A 20,582-nucleotide genomic window follows, 5' to 3' on the forward strand; every position below is an offset into this window, starting at 1 on the left:
CTCAGAACATACATGGCCATTAGTACCAGGCATCTATTATTATGGCATATTTAACCAAAAGGTGATGGTGCAGAGTTTTAAGTTTCTTTTTTATCCCCCATAGTATTCAATCCAGTACTTTCATTACTTGATAAATATTCTGTGGATACTTACTTCACACATACGTGGCCTTTCAAATTTCCTTCTCCCCCTCCAGTTTTATTGTAATAATTTTTGAATGGCTGAATTTGTGATTGTTTTAGGGTAATTTACTTGAATGAATCTGAAGATAAAGACTAGGTGAGAATTGTCAGTGGAAAAGGAGTAAGAAAGAAAAACTTAATAAAATTTATGTTGGAAACCATGTTAACCAAATGTTTATATGTGTGTGATTCAAGTATACTCTTCTGGCTTTGATAGTGGATATTAATTCAATTATAAATCTGTTATATCTTTTTATTGTTTTTTAGGAAAATATTGTCTAATATCTTTTCTAAAAGCACTATGTCTTGTTTTTTTGCCCCAAGTGCTTTCTGTCTATCTGAACTATTCTTGCCCAAATATAGCCTCTGATGCTCAAGAACTCTTTTCATGTTTAATGGAGATTTCATTTCATAACTTACTTGCATGAGCTACAGTTTTTTTCTACATAGTCATGTTGTCTCATTTTTCTTCAGGAGTTTGGATTCAGGGTTTCTTCCTAAATGTATTAAATATGTCATCAGAATTGCTTAGCTAATGTTACTGTTTTGATCTCCTCTCACATTTCTAATGTTCTGATTTTCTCCCATTTCTAAAGCTCCTAATTTTGGGACTTTATGCTAATCTTTATTGTGGGAATATAAATGAATTATTTTTAGTATTTCTCCACACATTATTTTTCTGATTATCAGAGGTTAGGAATATTTTGGTGTGTGTTTTGTTTCAAAAAGTTCTTCCTTTTCCCTACTTATCATAGGTAATTATTATATATAGATGTTACTACTCTGGCTAGTGTTATGATATCAATGACTTATAGTGAGCCGTGATACATAAAATGACAGATTTAAAGCGTAAGGCTCCTCACCCTTTAAAAAAAACAAAAAAGTATTGAATTCCCTTATTTCTTTAAAGGTGGATATTGGGGTTTGGGGGAGATGAATGAATATCTTGAATATCTATTTCAGAAAGTTTTCAGCATGAGTCATTGATTTCACAGCACATCCAGATGATCAAGAGTGGTACCTGTCAGTGTTAAAGAGAAGGTTATTTAAAAAATATATGTGGAAAGAGTTGATTAAATGGTAAATGAATATTTCTGTATACTTAAATTCCAGTAGGCTGAAGAGTTGGGATTGTTATGTAACACAGTATGTTATAAATTCACAGGAAATCTTAGTAAATGCAGCTGAACTAAAATGTGGTTTAAGAAACAAAAGAGCAAGAGAATACTAATTGAATCCATTTGTTAATATCGTATGTGGAAGATCGGAACTAAAGTGTTGTATTTCCTTTGAAATTAATTTCATTTATCAACAATTCTGTTAAGCAGTCGTAAATTCATTTGCTGCTCCTTAAAATTTTTTTTCATTTTGGATTTACAAAATGTTCTAAGATGCAGAAATATTCTTATTCCCTGGTGTTTGGTTCCTTATTGAATTACATATTATAATTTTACTGTTAATGTCTCTATATAGAAAATGGTACCCTGGGTGGTGATGAGATTTTTTCCTAATCTATGCAAATTATGAGTCTATCTATTTTTCTTATAATACAGGATGATGAAAACAATAACTCGTCTTCACAAAGCTATGATGTTTCTTGAATATTTTACAAGTAATTCTTGGGTTTGGAATACTGACAATGTCAATATGTTAATGAACCAACTAAACCCTGAAGATAAAAAAGCAAGTATTTACTGTTTTATATTAGAGAATAAGTAGCATACTGATTTGAAAACCATTAGTAGCCTGAGAAATAATTGGATATTTTCCACAACCATATAATGCAACAAGAATTTCATTGATCTATTTACAGTCTTAATCATAATTGTTGTTGGTAAAATAAAGTTGCTTAATCTTAGAATTATAATGTAAATGTTTCAGAGTGGCCGAAATATTTTCAAAGTATGACCGAAATGTTGATTCTCTTTTTCCCTTTAATGTCAGGTTAAAAGGGAACTTTTGACTTCTTTATGCATTTTCTTTCCACATATTTTGAATTTTGAGAAAAACCATCTCTCCAAAATTGTTTTTGATTTGCCCTCTTTTTATCCTTCCACATTTGCCCTCTGTTAGTTTGAAATTTGAACTCTTTGTGCGTGCTGTCTTGGAGGTTACCTTACGTATTTTAACATGCATACCTAACAAAGTTTAAGTTAAGCAATTTCCATAGCCTCCTCCTTAATGATATTTAGGACCTTAAAATATTTTAACTGAAGTTACCACCTCCACTAACTAATATGGTTATATATTACTTTGGTTCTCTATTTAAGCCTTGTTATTAGAAATGATTACTGTGTTTAGTTTCATTTAGAGTTAACTGTATATTTACCAATGTCTTTGCTATCATTTCAGGATCTCTTTATGATCATTTTCTTTCCGCTTGAAATATACCCAGAATACTGGAATATGATTTAGCAGGGGGTCTGTTAGTAGTGAATTCTTGAGTGTTTGATTGTCTGACATGTCTGTTTTACCTTTGATTCTATAATATTTCAGCACATTGGAAATACCTTTCTTTTTATATAAAATATGTCTTAACATTATTGCTTTTGAAAGTTTAATTTGCTGCTACTTTACAGGTGATCTGTTACTTCTGGCTCTTCTTCAGAGTTTATGTTTAGTACTCTGCAGATTCAATATGAATGTGTCTGGGTGTAATTTTAAAAAATTTATCCTGTTTTGGTTGGGTTTCCTGAACTCTGGAAAATACTTAGCCATTGTTTCTTCAAATATTGCCTCTTCACTATTCTCTTATCTTGTGAAATTTTAGTATATGTTAGATCATTTTCTCCTTCAGGTCTTTTATTTCATATTTTATATTTCTTTGTTTCCAGCCTAAATTCTAGATGTTTGATTAAAGTTCTGTGGCAGTCTTATCAGCTGTGCCTAAACCACCCAACTGAATTTTGGGTTTCAGTTAATGTCATTTTGAGAAGTTCAATTTATTTTTCAAATCTTACAGACATTTCTTAAATAACCTTTAGAACTTTTATCTTGAACCATGCTGAACATAAATGTCTTAAATTCGATTTCTGGTAATTCAGACTTCTAAAGGCTATGCAGCATTTGATCAATTTATTATTCCATGCCTTTTCACTCATCATAGGGGAATCCAATTATATATATGTATTACCTTCTTGTATCTCCTATCTTAAGTCAAGTCTCCTTTTAGTGCAATGTCACCTTAATGATTTATTTAAGGAAACTTTGTTTTTTGGTCTAGAGCTTATTCCTTTCAGATAAGTGGTAGTAAATAATGAATAATCTGTTTATCATTTAAAAAATTATCTGATTATGTGTAGAGGAGCACTGAGTAGTGCATAGCCCCCTTATTTTGTCATGAAATAGCATTTTTGTAAGGCTTTCTTTTTAAGATTTTTTTTAGCTTTTTCATCAAATGGCCTACTTACTGTTTGTTATCTAAACTCCTAAGCCAGGTTTCATATTTGTTCTCTTGATGTCAGTTCTATTCTTCAGGATAATTAATTTGTATAGTATGCAGGATGTTCAACAAGAGGAGATAGAAATTGGAAATAAGTGTATTAATAAGTGTATAAAGTGGTGAGGAATACATAGATGTATTTGGACAATGGGATTTTATTTTATTTTTTTTAATGGTGCAGGCTTCTTTATCCTTATACTTCATATACTCTTAAATTGCTGACATGAGTTTTGAGATTATCTTCTTTAATGTTTTTGTTTAAGGGAAGGTATGAAGTAGGAATAAGAACTTTTCTGTCGATAAGTAGTAAGATTTTGAAAGTTAATACTGTATTCTCCCCAGATTTTTCTTAGTAGATCTTATTTTTTATCTTTTCTTCATTTTGGTTACCCTAAATTATTTCTTTCCTTCTTAAAATGCACATTCCAAACCTACCACCTTAAGATTCTAATCAGTCCAGAGGATTGGATGAAATGTGTTCTGTAGATTCTGATGGGAATCCTTACTTGCTTTGGAACCTCTCAAATTTAATGATTTTTTTTTTAAAGATAAGTAATAAATGTGTCTATGTTGGGGAAAAATTTTTTTTTAATTTAGCACTGTAAACATTTTGTGATCATGCAATGTGGAATTAACCTTTAGAAAAAGCATGAATTTTTGACTAGTGGTGAAAAAATTCTTCATTGAAATAACCAATGAATTTTATTGTTTATGTAGACCTTTAATATTGATGTACGGCAACTACATTGGGCAGAGTATATAGAGAACTACTGCATGGGAACTAAAAAATATGTATTGAATGAAGAAATGTCTGGCCTCCCTGCAGCTAGAAAACATCTGAACAAGTAAGTAGTTGTACCTGAGTTTGATTTCATCTTGGCTTTCTTATGAAGTATTACATAAGGTTTTTTTTTTGTTTTTGTTTTTTTTGGGTAAGTCGGTATAGTAAATGAAAGATATTGCTAATGAACTACTTACTGTATTTAGGAAAAGCACTTACCTTCAGACTGGAGCTATGATAATATTGATTTGGCTTAAGATAATTGAAATTTAACTACCTTCAGCAGTTTATACTATTCCCTAGCACTAAGTTCACATGGAATTGGATTTTTAAAATCACTGTTATCTTCCCTTATATTGCTACTGAAGAATTATAAAGATATTAGAAAAAAATAAAAATACATTTTAAACTGGAGGTAATTTATTTATTTGAAATTTTTTTTACCCTACTCAAATATTGGAAGGGGAAAAGAAATACAATACTACATCATTCAGCATAGAATTTTTTGTTTATAAAATAGTTACAATTATTTCCTTAGTCTCTTCATAAAAGTAACATGTATCGATTGTTAAAAAAATCAGAAAATAGAATAGGAAAAATCACTGTTAATTCATCATTCAGAGGTGCAGTTAACTTTAATAATAATCTCTTTTATTTGTGGTGTTTTTAAATATAATTTTCATAACAGTTCAGAAGACTTTTACAGTATTCTTGTGCCTCCAACTTTATGAGGCTTTAGAGGGCAACTAGTTGTATAGATAAGGAAATAGGTTTAGGGAAGTTGTATTTGCCAACATCATATTGTATTAAGTGGCAAAGCAAACTAGAATACTGATCTTTTTTTTTTTAATAAGTTTTTTTAATTGAAATATCATTGATATACAATCTTACATTGGTTTCAAGTACAACACAGTGGTTCAACAGTTACCTGTATTTTCTTTTTTTTTAAATTAATTAATTAATCAATTTTGTTGTCATTAATCTACAATTACATGAAGAATATTATGTTTACTAGGGTCCCCCCTTCACCTAATCCCCCCCCACAAACCCCATTACAGTACTGTCCATCAGCGTACTAAGATGCTGTAGAATCACAACTTGTCTTCTCTGTGTTGCAGGCCCCCCCCACATTATACATGCTAATCGTAATGCCCCCTTTCTTTTTCCCCACCCGTATCCGTCCCTTTCTCCCCAGTCCCTTTCCCTTTGGTAACTGTTAGTCCATTCTTAGGTTCTATGATTCTGCTGCTGTTTTGTTCCTTCAGTCTTTCTTTGTTCCTATAGTCTTTGGGTTTGAGGTGAGTCTCTTGTAAGCAGCATAAAGATGGGTCTTGCTTTTTTATCCATTCTGTTATTCTGTGTCTTTTGATTGGTGCCTTCAGTCCATTTACATTTAGGGTGATTATTGAAAGATATGTACTTATTGCCATTGCAGCCTTTAGATTCGTGGTTGCCAGAGGTTCAAGGTTAGCTTCTTTAGTATCTTACTGTCTAACTTAACTAGCTTATTGAGCTATTTTAAACACTGTCTGGTCATTCTTTATTTTTCTCCCTTCTTATTCCTCCTCCTCCATTCTTTATATGTTGGTTGTTTTATTCTGTGCTCTTTTGTGCTTCCTTTAACTGCTTTTGTGAGTAGGTGATTTTATTTTTTGCCTTTAGTTAGTATTTGGTTGGTCTGCTTTCTTTGCTGTGATTTTATTTTCTCTGGTGACATCTATTTAGTCTTAGGAGTGCTCCCATCTAGATCAGTCCCTCTAAAATACCCTGTAGAGGTGGTTTGTGGGAGGCAAATTCCCTCAACTTTTGCTTGTCTGGGAATTGTTTAATCCCTCCTTCATATTTAAATGATAGTCGTGCTGGATACAGTATCCTTGGTTCAAGGCCCTTCTCTTTCATTGCATTAAATATATCATGCCATTCTCTTCTGGCCTGTAATGTTTCTGTTGAGAAGTCTGATGGTAGCCTGACGGGTTTTCCTTTGTAGATGACCATTTTCCTCTCTCTAGCTGCCTTTAAAACTCTGTCCTTGTCCTTGATCTTTGCCATTTTAATTATTATGTGTCTTGGTGTTGTCTTCCTTGGGTCCTTTCTGTTGGGAGTTCTGTACACTTCAATGGTCTGATCAATTATTTCCTTCCCCAGTTTGGGGAAGTTTTCAGCAATTATTTCTTCAAATACACTTTCTATCCCTTTCTCTCTCTCTTCTTCTTCTGGTACCCCTATAATGCGGATATTGTTCCTTTTGGATTGGTCACACAGTTCTCTTAATATTGTTTCATTCCTGGAGATCCTTTTATCTCTCTCTTTATCAGCTTCTATGTGTTCCTGTTCTCTGGTTTCTATTCCATCAATGGCCTCTTGCATCTTATCCATTCTGTTTATAAATCCTTCCAGAGATTGTTTCATTTCTGTAATCTCCTTCCGGACATCATCCCTTAGCTCTTGCATATTTCTCTGCAGCTCCATCAGCATGGTTATGAGCTTTATTTTTAATTCTTTTTCAGGAAGACTGGTTAGGTCTATCTCCTCAGGGTTTGCCTCTGTGATCTTGGTCTGTATCAATTTCTTCTGCCTTTTCATGGTGATAGATATATTTGTGGGGAGCTGGCGCGTGTGTTGGTAAGAGAAAGTCCCTTCTTGCCAGTTTGTGGCCTTCCTCTCCTGGGAGAACAGCGGCCTCTAGCAGCTTGTGCTGGGCAGCTGCATGCAGACGGGGCTTCTGATCTTGCCCGGCCGCTATGGAGTTTATTTAGCTCTGCAGTTGCTGTGTGCGTGGCCTGCCTCAGGCTGCTTCTCCAATATGGTGGAGCTGTGTCGGAGGGGGAACAGGCGGGAGGCTGTTTATCGTGGTGAGGGGCCTCAGAGCTGTGCTGTGGGGGTTTGGGCGCCCAGAGTTCCCCGGGATTCTCAGCTGCTGGGCTAAGTGTCCCAGGGCACTTCTGTCCAGCTGTGGGGTCCCTGTCCCTTTAAGACTTTCAAAAAGCACTCGCTTTTCTTTGTCCCGGGGGCGCTGGCTGCGGGGATCCGCTCACAGGTCTTACTGTCCTGTTTCCCTAGTTTCCAGCACCCCACACACGCACTGTGTGTCTGCGCTCCGGTGCAGATGGCTTGGGCTGGTCCTGGGCTCCCTCTCCCTCCCCGCTCCAGCTCCTCTCCTCCCGCCGGAAGCTGGGGTGAGGGGCACTCAGGTCCCGCCGGGCAGTGGCTTGTACCTTACCCCCTTCGCGAGGCGCTGGGTTCTCGCAGGTGTAGATGTAGTCTGGCTGTTGTCCTGTGTCTTCTAGTCTCTGTTTTAGGAAGAGTTGTATTTGTTGTATTTTCAAAAATATATATGGTTTTGGGAGGAGATTTCCGCTGCTCTACTCACACCGCCATCTTGGTTCTCACCCGAATACTTATCTTTAACTCCTAATTCAGAGCTCTTTTGTCTGTACCCATTGTTTGTATATTTTAGTCCTATCCTCCTTGTTGAAGTTAATGAAATTTGTGTAAATATTTGCTACATATCTAAAGGTTTTGTATTCCTTTCTAACACCATTAAAAAAACAAAAAAATGTTTTGAAACATGAACAAGATAATACTCATGTTCCTTTTTGACAATGGGAAAGTCCTCCTATTAAACCAGTGTCATATTTCATTCATGATTGAGAACTTGTGTGGTTATCATGTGACTGTCAGCTATCACTGAAGGCGTAAATTAGCTTGTTTGATAACTTGTAAACTGCTAAAGTTGCCAAAAAATGTTTATTGTGCCTGTAGGATGATGTATGTAGTGAACAAACCTAAGATTGATAGGACACTCCGGAAGCACAAAGGATGTGCTTGTTTTACTTACAATGTACTTGGTACTTTGCACAGTACTGGCCACACTGAAGGATGCTCAGTAATACTTGTTGGACGAATAAATTTACATGCAAGATACACTACTATAAAAAAACTTTGTGTTACTCATTTCAAATAGTGGTAACACATTGTTGCGTGTATTGCTGTCCAGAATGTGCACAGTTAGGTTTGTTTGAGTTTTGTTAACATTCTAACTGAAAGACTTCTAGTTAGTTTTTAAGTAAGTTCTAAATTAATATGGATTTGAAGTTTGACTAGATTAAAAACTGAGCATTAATGAGGTGATGTATAGGATCTTGTCTCTTCAGCCCTCTCATCTAGGGGAGTGGAGTTGTAGACTCCAGGTTTTTCAATTAAATGGATAGTTTTTTTCAGATTGAAAAAGAACCTGATCATAATTATCTGCCATCCAGCAATGTTTTATTCTAGAGATATTGTCTGATATGTCTCATTTTGCTTTCCAGGTTAAGGAACATACGCTATGGTTTCAATACTATCCTTGTGATCCTGATTTGGCGCATTTTTATTGCAAGATCACAAATGGCAAGAAACATCTGGTACTTTGTGGTTAGTCTGTGTTACAAGTTTCTGTCATACTTCCGAGCATCCAGCACTATGAGATACTGAAGACAAGAATTTAGCATTAGAACATCTATGCATATGGTGTTCTAAATGCACAAAATATAAAATGTACTTAAGTCATCTCACCTTTTTGTCAAGAGAGTAAACCATCTTATATCAGAATGTGGAATAAATTATGGTACATTCTATGTAACATTTTAATGTTTATGCTCATAAAAACCTAGTGAACACACTGTGGTATGCCAGCTCAAATCTATATAGCCACCAAAACTATGACTTAACATTTGATCCCTGGGGAAAAGGGGTGGGGTGAGGGTAGGAGTTGGGAAACAGGAGCACTGACCAGTATAACTGTGCAATTCTGGAACATAGTAATTAAAATATGCCTTAACATATAGTGAATTTCTAATTCTAATATTTTGTGCAGTGGAAAGCATTTATTTGGACAGGAATACTAGCTAAGTTGGTAGATACATGATTCTTCAGTGTTCAGTTTTTTGCATTGGTTAACGTGGGTTTTAGTTTTGTTAAAATTATAGCCAAACCATTTTTACATCATCCTGTAAGTTATTGAATAATCTCAAACATAAAAAACATGTTCTTATTTTTCTTTCTATGATTGAAAGTCTGACCGTGTCTTTTTTCTATAAGCAATCAGTTGCTTTCATAGGCAGAAGACTATATATTATTCTAAAGACCCTACTGGATGTAAATGGGCATGAGAATCCATATCAATATGTTATGTATTTTTTGAAAGAAAATGAAAATGAATTCAGTAAGACTACTAATATCAAAAATAAAAGGAATATATTTTCCTTGTCCACATTGTGACCAAATAAAAATCAGTCTGGAAACTGGAGGATTTCCTAAGGCTTTTGTAAGTGGGGTTGGGGAGGAGTTCACCATACTTGTGCTCTCCTCCCTTTACAAATTCTATTAATAGGACTTTTAAAAGGCTTCTGTTGTCTTTCCAGTGAAAACTGAAAGTGCATTATTATGGAAGAATGTATTTGCAGGTAGTCATAACATTAAGAAAATGTTCTCATGTGTCTGTAAACACATACTAACTCTTGACCTTGAGAGCTGAATTCCTTCCAGAAAAATATGTGTATAGAATTAAATAAAGGACTTTATTTACATATCATATAAAGTAGCAAACTATTGAATGAGTTTGAGATATCATTTATTTTTCTGCATGTGATTTTAGCTTTAGAAAGAAATGCATTATAGAAACAAGTATTAACAAGAAAATTAATGTATATTTTAATGATACACTATAATTCCCTTTAAACCTTGATAGTAGTTAACTCTCCTTACCGTTTAAACATACATTTGGTTTAACAGATTGGTCAGCATAACATGTTTTGATTTAGCTGACCAAGTTTGTACTATATTCAAATCATCAGCAGTGTATCTTTAATATGTTTAATAAGGTCAGTTCACAATACAAAAAGTTACATAGAACTTTACATCTTAGTTTTCTTTGCCAATTAAATGCCATGTATAAGAAATTTATTTTGGTACTGTGAAAACTAAATGTAAAGGAAATCACCTTCTTCATGCAGGTGTTTAATCTTGAAAGGAAAAATGTTTCCATGTTGGAGCCAGATTTTGTGTAGTAAACTTTTAAACATTGCTCTAAAAGAAATGTGTGTGTGCGTGCGTGTGTGTATACAGCACATACACACACATACATATTCTTTGGAATGATACTGAAATCTTCTTCGGAATGATACTAAAGACTTTGGTCTAGGACCATACCTTGTATAAGGTGTGAGAGACCATGACAGTATCTAAAAATGGAATAAATGATGACACCATTGACTTAGAGCCCACTCAATTAACTATAGATACTTTATGCAATGAATAGTCCATTTCTTCAAATACATTTCCATAATGTGTTGAAAACATGCTAACGTCTGTATGATTTTAGTACTTCTGCCAAATATATGTAGAATCAGATGATTTGTCTCTGTTTCTTGCAGAAGAATCAGGTATAACTTTGTCAGACTAACTTTGTCAGGCATGGGAAATAATGGTGGGGGGTGAGGGGTGGCATGTATCTTCTGAACTCTGTCATTGTTATTGACTTGAAGAAATGCTAACTGGAAGAGTACTGAGGCCACAGCATTTTGTGTGTTTGTTTAGAATTCTCTCGTCAAAAGAAAGCTAATGAGTAAGTTAATATGTCATTCTGGAACTTAAAGTTCTAAAATTAGTATAAATAATATGTAGGTTGTTAATCCCACCAACTAGACTTTAAAATTAACTCAGAGTTTGGAAATCATTTCTTTGTGTCATTTGCTAGACATAATTTTTAGTTCTGTTTGATTATATTTTCTACACAAACTCAATTTTTAACAGGATAGCCTTTTAAAGTAAACTTAGTATTCAACTCATTGATAAAGCTGTATTGTAAAGCAGTTGTTTTTTATCCTGCTATTCACTCCTGATTCTTATAATTCGGACATACGCATTTGTTAGTTGTGACATCACTTGTCTAATTGTGACTGTATTTCAGTGTGACCTGACAACGTTAATATGTTCTAAAACTCAACATGAAATGCTTGGCAATACATCCTTTGACTTAAGGATGGTATAAAATAAGCAATTTTGAATCTGTAATAAAGCTTTGAAGCAGGGAGGAAAAAAATCTTCTTTCTCCCCTTTTTTGTGTTTTGTCTGTAGGACCTGGTTCAGAGTTTTTCCTTTTTGTTTTAAATGTAAATTGTAATGTTTTTTAAGAAGTAAATAGAAGCATTATCCGGTGCCTTTGTTTGTAAGCCAAAAAGTAATAAACGAATCCCTGTATTTCCATTATAGTATTTATTGTATTTTTACAGTAATTTTCCTGGAAATTACCCATGAGATAATGTGGGTAGAAATGCAGGGAGCAATCCTCCCTTACAATTCTTACCCTTTTTTAGGTGAACTCATGACTACTTGTATCCTAATTTTACTTAATTCTGAGTTTCTTAAACAGCATTTTAGGAGAAGCATATAGATGGGTAGGATGAACATTGTTTATTAAAGTAGTATTGTTCTGTATTAGCTGGAATGAGGTAATGTTTCTGCTGCTAGGGTGTCACTGGGTTCCAGCTACTCTCTTCCACATTGAATGATATATTAATTTATAGGTACATTTGTGATAATTTATCTATTGAGTAAATAGAAGGGATTATTCATTAGTAATAGAAATGAACTGTAAAATAGGAGAGTATCAGGCTGGGGTATAGGGTGTAGGTGGCCTTCCAGGCATGATTTTCTAGGCTGACTTGAAGCCCTAACTGGAAACCATTCACACTGACTTGCTCTATTTTGAGAAAAATTCTCTAACCTTTTGCATGAGAAATCAGAGAAAGGAATATATGCTGCATAACTTGATGTAGAAGTGGCTTAATTAAATTTACAGTCTCTGTGAAAAAAAGAAATGTGATATATTTTCTTACTGAATTAATATTTTTACCTTAAAGCATTTTCTCTTCATAGAATGAATTTGTCTTCTTTTTATGGTGGTACCCCCTTAGCATATACATCTTTGCTACTCCTACAATCCTTAAATAAATCACCTTTGTTGATTGAGCATAGTTGTGCAAAACTGTTAAATAATTCCTTTGATTTTTCTTTATTAAAGAAAAATTTGTTAATATTAAGTTTGACATGCTCCTTTGCAAGTTGATGGCTCTAAACTACATTTATATAGAAAAACAATACATTTATATATAAGTTTATTTTTACTGTGGGCCTAAATTCAGAGGATTAAGGCTGTAATTGCCATTTTTTTTTTGTCACAGGTCACAGGCAATACCTGTAATTTTATACAAGAAGAGAGGCAGTAGAGATTGTTTGTATTCATTAAGCTATACAGACATTCCTCAGTATTTTCTTTGAAATATCTACCTTAAGATTCCCTTCTACACATTTAACTTTTAATGTTACAGTTTTATAGGGTTGAAGTAGGTGTCCTCCACAGATACTTTGGGACAGAATTCCTTTAATTTCTGCTGTTGTACAGAAGACCTAATTCTCTTTCCCTTGCATAAATTTTTGGAGAGCTTCCTTTAATCTTTATGAGGAAGATATAACTGGATAGTGTTAGGTTGAACCATATAAAAATGGTAATAGTTGGTAGTCTTTGACCTATAAAGATAATTTCATATGATTCACCCTAGTATTCGAGGTTTTTCTTTAACAAACACACCTAAGCATATAGATGACTGTGGTTTTATTTAAAATAGTCATCCTGGGAGATTATTTATTGTACTTTATCAGTGCTTAATTTTTTTGTAGTTTAATACCCGACTTTCTGCTTTATATTCTATGTTTCACAGGGTCTTGTCATTTCTACCAATTTGACTGCTGGTTTTTTGATAGGAAAAACCATCCTTGCACCTCATATTGTAGAAATACCACTGGTGAATATTTGTTAAGCCCTTAATATGTGTCAGACACTAATCTAAGCATTTAACATATATTAACCCTTTATGTCTTACCGCAACCCTTTGGGGAGGGCACCTCTATTACTCATGCTTTTTAAATGTGGTGACTAAGGCATATGATGTTAATAACTTACCCATGTTACACTGCTGATGGGAGAGCCGAGGTTTGAACTCAGCCCAGCTCCAAATCCTGCTACACTTGCCCACCACACTGTAGTGTCTTACACTATAGGAGTGTAAATTTTTCTGGACGATTCAGGGAGGTTCCCTGACATGCTTTTGTACTAAAATGTCATTGGTTTTTTCATGGCTAAAAACCAGCATTCATCCATTCAACAAATACTAAGTACTGATTATGGGTTAGGCACTGTTTTATACTGTAATTACCAGTTTCTATCACTCATCAAACTGTAAGTCTCTCAGTGGTCCAAACCTGAGACCACTATCTACCCTTTAGGATTTTAACTTAATATAAGTAAATAAACAATTTTAATATGACATAGAAAGAAAAAACAATGTTAAAAGCACAAAGGAGTGATTTACTGCTTAGTATTTCAGGGAAGAGCTCATACAAACATGACATCTAAGTTGCGGTTTTAAGTCTGATGAATGCTGGGTTTGGGAAGCATTCCAGGCATTGAGAAAAGCATGTGTAATGTAAAGACAGGGAAGAGTGGAGAGCCGTGAGGAAATGTTCTGGTGCTAACAGGTAAGATAACTTAGGAAAAGTGAGGCTGATGAGGCAGTTGAGGGCCAGCTGGGGCCTTTGCACACTCATTATTCACTGTAGGTTGTGGAATTGTTGGTGTCAAGAACTCAAACACTCAAAAGGGTTTGCTAGCCAAAGCACACTCCATTCCTATTAAATGTGAATAGATTTTGGACTTTAAATGAACTGGCCTATTATATTTCTTCTTTAATTGAAATCAATATAAGAGGAAAAAAGCCTCATATAATGTCACGAAGTGTTTCAGAGAATACAAACCACACCACTGTTTATAAACCACTGGTCTCTGTTTTTCAGAAAAAGTTTTCTGGTTGTCAGAGTGTCATACTTAGACTAATAACTTTAGTGTCTGCATCACCTGGGAACTCTAGAAAGGCAGCCTCAAAACTCCTCCCAGATTTACTGATTAAGAAACAGGGGTGCCCACAGTCTGTTTTAAGAAGCCCTTCAGGGGTATTAAGAGGCGCTCTGAAGTTGAAGAACCACCAGTGGATGTAGTCAGTCCTCATGAGATACTGACAAGGCCTGCGAAGTCCCACTTGAAACAATCAGTTTGTAAGATGTGATACAAAACACATAGTAATGCATAGAAAAAGGTCTGGCCTGTCAGAATAATGCCAAAATGTTAAAGAAGTTAGCCTGATGTGGTAGAGTTTTGGGTATCTAGCTTTTTGTTCCTCATTATTTCATTTTTTTCTAAGTTTTTTGCAATAAGCCTGAGTTTTTTTTTAAAAAACCAAAGTAAAGTTTATGTTTTAAAGTTAAATCTACAGATGAGGGTGCAGAGAATCTGGAAAAAAAACAAAAGTGTAAAAATGTGTTTTTTCTCCAATAAAGAGTTATGGTCCATTCATTGTGGGTTTTGAAGTCCAGGTTTTTGTTATGTTTTTCGTCTACTTGGTAAATATATTTATTTCTGAGCTTACTAGTTTCCTAGGTGTTTGTTGGCCTTGTCAACCGTGAGTGTACATCCCATCTGTGCACCCAGCTAATCACAGTCCTCCTGCTAGCTTAGTTTCCCATTGTAATTTTCATAATACTCATATTATACATCAATTAATTGTGAGTTTATGGAATATTGGCCCCCATAGAGACTGTTCAACTCTTGGTAAACAGGTTTTCTGTCCCTAAACCTGAGTTCTAGAGCCTATGCCATGGGAATCTCTAACCGCCATTGTATAACATGGTGCAAGCAGTCCAAAGTTTTGCTAATTTTAGAACATCTTATTTGAGGATATCGGAAATGATCAGGGTTCTTTTGCCTTAAGCTCTATGAAAGCATCCCACCCCCACTAGGTTGCAAATATCTGTTTCCTTTTGTTCCTTTTTTTTTTTTGTTACCTCCTTTCAATTGTGGGTGCTCCCTTAGGGTAGGGCCTGTTTTTTTTAAGGTAACAGGCTTATACAAATTGCTCTATAAAGGCTTCAATTTAACTAGTAACATGAAGTTTGTCTTTCTGTTAGTCTCAGGATTAAGCTTCCTGCTCATATAGAAGATTTTGCAATCAAGACTGCCAAGAGGGATGTAAAAGTTGTTTACATCAATACATTTTTTTCTTTTTCTTTGTTCACCTAGAGATGCTAACAAAAGAGACAGTGCAAGTGCCCCAAGTTAGAAAGTCCACAGTTGACAAACTACTCTTATTCAACAAGCAATGATTGGCTGTTATCCATTAATGTGCATGCAAAATACTATCTTCAGAATTCTTAACAGATCATAAAGTACCATTCTGATGCCTGTGCTGTCTAGAGTTTTTCGGTATGGTGATTCCTAGTAAGTGTGTGTTTTAGATTAGAAGCTTTCTGCTTCTAATTAGATGAATTCTGCTTAGCTGGTTAGCTTTATGAATTCTGCTTAGCTCAGTAATGGTTAAGACTGCTGTAAGGGTGGGCAGTGTATATGACATCTGACAGCATGTGAGAATGGCCTAATGGAACATTTTGACCTGGCTATGTCATCAGTCTTCTCCCATAAGTAAGAATGCATCTTGTAGGCCTGGCCAATTTTTTATTTTTTTTCTTTGATATAAGAGGTAGTGCTCAATGCACTTTTAAGAACTTCCCACCCTGCTCTGACATCCACCCGCAATTCCCTCATTGTATACTTTCAATATTGTTCTAACCCATACCATGTTATGAGCACCCTCCTACCTCTCCTGTGTGTCAGATGCACTTTACCTGCTTGCATCATCATATATATCCATACTTGGTTAGCTTTTAACAGATCATCAAATTCTAGGTCATCACAGAGCAAGTGGACAGTTTCTTGAAGAAATGTCAGTACTGGGGTTCTGGAGTATCCAGAGATACTCCTTGATACTCCTTGAGATTAGCATAATCCAAAAAGACACACACAAGATCATCTTTAGGAGGAATATGGAGGAGCCCATTATATCTAAAAGGAAACCTTTTTTCTCTTAATGCAGAAAATGCAAATGCAAAGGGAAAATTTTGATTTGGAGCCATTTAAAACTCCAGCTTTGAAACTCCCACAAAGCCCAGATCTGTAATATAAAACTGACATCATCTGAATGTCATGACTGCTTGTTTGGCCTCCCTGGTTCTTTTTGTCACGTAGTTCTTGACAGCTCCTCTGTCCGCTCTTGCCTCCATCTCCCACTAGAACGCTCCCCTTCCAGCTCTAATGGGACTTCAGGATCATTTGACATTCTTCCTGGGAATTGGAATAATACTCTCTCTAGGAGACTGGATTCCTATAAGGTCCACACAGGAGGATTTGCTTTTAGAAATAACTAAGCAGTTAAAGATGTAGACAGTGTTCAAAAAGATTCTTAAGAGCATTGTATATCCATTGCTAACTTCTAACCTGATTTCAGTTTTATCACTGACCCTTGTGTAAATACAGATCCTTTTTATTTGCCAGATAATTCAGCAAATAAAAGTTGGTATCAGAGAAAGAGTGTCTGAGAAGGGGGAAGCCTTCCCTGAACTGTAAATACATAATGGCAAAAAAGTAGTCAGGATTTGTCAAGCATTTTGCTTCTTTAGTTCTATCTTGAATTAGATGATTTCTCTAAGCTCACAGTCTTTACAGTATTGCTAGAGGTTTTGAAGAATGATGTTATAAATTAAATCCCAAACGAAAAATTCCATCTTTCCCGGCATGCTGCTGATCCCTTTGCAACCTACAAACCTCTACAAGCCCAGAGTTCGTTCTGGCTAATCCCCAAACTAGGGGCTCGCATACATTAGCCAGGGGTCAGAATTACTAAGGTGACCTTTTTTTTTTGAAGGGAAAGATTATATATTTTTATTCATAGAAGCATTCACATACAGTTTTTATAGTTTTCAATGAACCAGAAAAAAAAACCTTTTTAGACTGCTGAGAAAAGTGAGGAACAGAATAGTTATAAACTATCCTACTCATAAATATTAATCTATTATCAAATTTACTATTTTTGAAATACATTAATATAGCATCTGAAAATCAGCCCTTTTGTCAGAAACTATGATAATAACCAGAAGGTGAATGTACCAGTATGGATTTATTATGAAACTTGAGTTCCCTTGGCTATAGGGAAATTTTTTTTTTTTACAATTTTTTAAATTAAGGTACTATTGATATACACTCTTATGAAGGTTTCACATGAAAAGCAATGTAGTTACTACATTCACCTACTGAGGTGACTTTTTAAACACAGAGGTTTCCAGGACCTACCCCCATGGTTTCTGATTAATTAGGTTTAGGGAGAAGCCTACAGATAAAAATTGTTAAACTCCTCTCCCAGTGGTTGTAATGACGATGCATACTTGGTTTTCCCAGCTGTATGCCATTTGTAAATGCAGCAGGACCATCTGAGGAGCTCCATAAACAAATGCCTGGGCTCTACCCAGGAGCCTTTTAATCAAGGGGATCTGGATGGGACCAGATCTATATTTGTATTTACAGCAAGGCTTGGGGGTGATTGGACACACACAGGGCAATTCAAGAACTGACCAAACCTTTTCAAGAAATTACTGCTACTCAGGAAAGAGTTAGATTTGTCCAAGTAAGACAAAAGCAGATGACAGAAATGTGCAAAATTGCAATTCTTTAGCATTCTTCAGCAAATTCCACTGCCATTTTAGTACAAATATTCTGATTGTTTTTGTAAATAAGTACTCCATGTCAACATCTCTAACATACCTTACCATGGTAACTGTGAAGCATAAAAGTAATCGCTTCTAAAATTAATAAAATACTATTACAACAAAACTCTTCCATAAGGACAAAGAAGTGGTATTATACTAGGAAAAGCATTAGTTTTTCTGTGAGACTAAAAATGACTCAATTGCTGCTTAACCAACTGTGCGACAATGAGTGAGTCATTTAACTTCTCAGCCTCAGTTTCCACATCTATAAAATACCTACCTGGGAGAGTGGTGGCAAGAATTAAGTTATATAATGAATATAAAGTGTGTGGTACAGTGTTCAGTAACTGTTCCCTCTGAGGTAAAAGTATGGAATAATTATGGAATGAATATTAATGCAACCCCATTTATAAGTCTCCAATTTTGCACTGTGACTCCCATTTCTGATAACTTCTATCACGTTTTAATCATTAAGGAATACAAATTCAGGACATTTTAAAGAAGAAATTAGTTCGCTTCCTCTTACAATGTTAAGTATTATCACTTTAATTGAGCACCCCTTTCCACTTCGGCTTTTCTGTAACCAATAGCTCTTGCCTACAGGGATAGAATGAGGATCCTTCAAAACTTCTTCATCCAAGAACAAAATTCCCAACATGGCTAATTATCAGGGAAATGCAAATTAAAACCACAATGAGATATCACCTCACACCAGTTAGGATGGGCAACAAAGAAAAGATTAGGAACAACAAATGCTAGCAAGGATGCGGAGAAAGGGGAACCCTTCTACACTGCTGGTGGGAATGTAAGCTGCTAGTTCAACCATTGTGGAAAGCAGTATGGAGGTTCCTCAAAAAACTAAAAATAGAAATACCATTTGACCCAGGAATTACACTCCTAGGAATTTACCCTAAGAATGTGGGACTCCAGTCTCAAAAAGACATATGCACCCCTATGTTTATCACAGCACTATTTACAATAGCCAAGACATGGAAGCAACCTAAGTGCTGATGATGAATGGATAAAGATGTGGCACATATACACAATGGAATATTATTCAGCCATAAGAAGAAAACAAATCCTACCATTTGCAACAACATGGATGGAGCTAGAGGGTATTATGCTCAGTGAAATAACCCAGGCGGAGAAAGACAAGTATCAAATGATTTCACTCATCTGTGGAGCATAAGAACAAAGCAAAAACTGAAGGAACAAAACAGCAGCAGACTCACAGAACCCAAGAATGGACTCACAGTTGCCAAAGAGAAAGGGACTGGGGAGGGTGAGTGGGAAGTGAGGGAGAAGGGGAATAAGGGGCATTACGATTAGCACACATAACGTAGGGGGTGCACAGGGAAGGTAGTATAGCACGGAGAAGACAAGTAATGACTCTAGCATCTTACTATGCTGATGGACAGTGACTGTAATGGGTATGTGGTGGGGACTTGATAATGGGGGAAATCTAGTAACCACAGTGTTGCTCATGTGATTTTATATTAATGATACAAAAAAAAATTCCCACTTACTCATTTCATCCAAGGGCAGAATTTTTTAAAGATGGCTAATTTCCAAATCATTTGAATCCACAGATCTTGTTAGCCACACCTTGAGACAACTCAACCTTCTTTTGCCCTATCAATCTATAGTCAGCCGTTGTCAAGCAAAGAATAGTCTGTATTCTTTTGGGGGTCAAGAGATTTTTAGTATGTGACCTGGGCCCCATTTGTGTTGCAAGAACATTTGAGAGTTCCCCTCCTCTTGGGTGTATTTAAAAGAAAGAGACATGAAATGCAAAACTGCCAAGGTTTTCTTACTGTTTATATAATGTGCCTCCTAGAGCATGTCACATGCCATTAGCTCTAAAGTCATCAACATTTTAAAAAATGAAATGCACAGGATGATCAGTGGCCTATAATTGAGAAAAGCCTTAAACTATTGAGAAACCAACTCTGAAAATCATCCCACTCTCACACATGTACAGTTAAAACTCTTCCTATTTGAACAAGGCTCCTTCCTCAGAATCAAATTTTGAGAGTAGTTTCACAACTAGACATCGGAGAGAACACGTGCTTGGAAGTGGTTAAATCTCAAGTGCTCAGCTCTGGGTTTGGGTCCTTGTTTCAGCAGGCCAGCCATACAGCTTTTCATTTTCAAAGGCGAATGTACAATGTTTCCACGTCCAATGGTCAGGGTTTTTTTTGGCTTAACAATTTTTTTTTCCATTGCAGTGTTAAGCCAATACAGACATGTAATAAATGTCTTAGTTACCTTTTCCCTTTAGCTAGAACTTTCTAGTTGCTTCCTTTGAGTTGAGTTTCTGATTGAGAATCCTCACTTTGGGGGTCGCTCCTCTGCACTAAAGAGTGTCCCTGTGTCGGATGTTCTTCCTTTGCCCCTGCAGGCCCACACGCCTCTCCTCCACACTGCTCTTTGCTACAGTAAGCTGGCCCTTGTAGATGGCACCTTTGGGTCCCCTTGCCCTCCACTTCCA

The 20,582-nt window shown here is 35.6% G+C and overlaps 1 protein-coding gene across 3 annotated transcripts in view; it reads left to right on the top strand.

Annotated features, from left to right (window-relative positions):
• The window catches only part of FAR1 (fatty acyl-CoA reductase 1), a 65,798-nt gene extending 54,148 nt beyond the window's left edge, over nt 1-11,650 (top strand). For all 3 annotated transcript variants that reach the window (XM_036918063.2, XM_036918062.2, XM_057507413.1), the window contains exons 10-12: nt 1,736-1,865; nt 4,342-4,469; nt 8,716-11,650. In XM_036918063.2, coding sequence (XP_036773958.2) covers nt 1,736-1,865; nt 4,342-4,469; nt 8,716-8,878 — 421 coding nt within the window. In that variant the 3' untranslated portion in view covers nt 8,879-11,650. The remainder of the gene's footprint in view (nt 1-1,735; nt 1,866-4,341; nt 4,470-8,715) is intronic.
• The last annotated feature ends 8,932 nt before the right edge of the window (nt 11,651-20,582 follow it).

Source organism: Manis pentadactyla, chromosome 9, assembly GCF_030020395.1.
Source record: "Manis pentadactyla isolate mManPen7 chromosome 9, mManPen7.hap1, whole genome shotgun sequence".
Taxonomy (NCBI): domain Eukaryota; kingdom Metazoa; phylum Chordata; class Mammalia; order Pholidota; family Manidae; genus Manis; species Manis pentadactyla.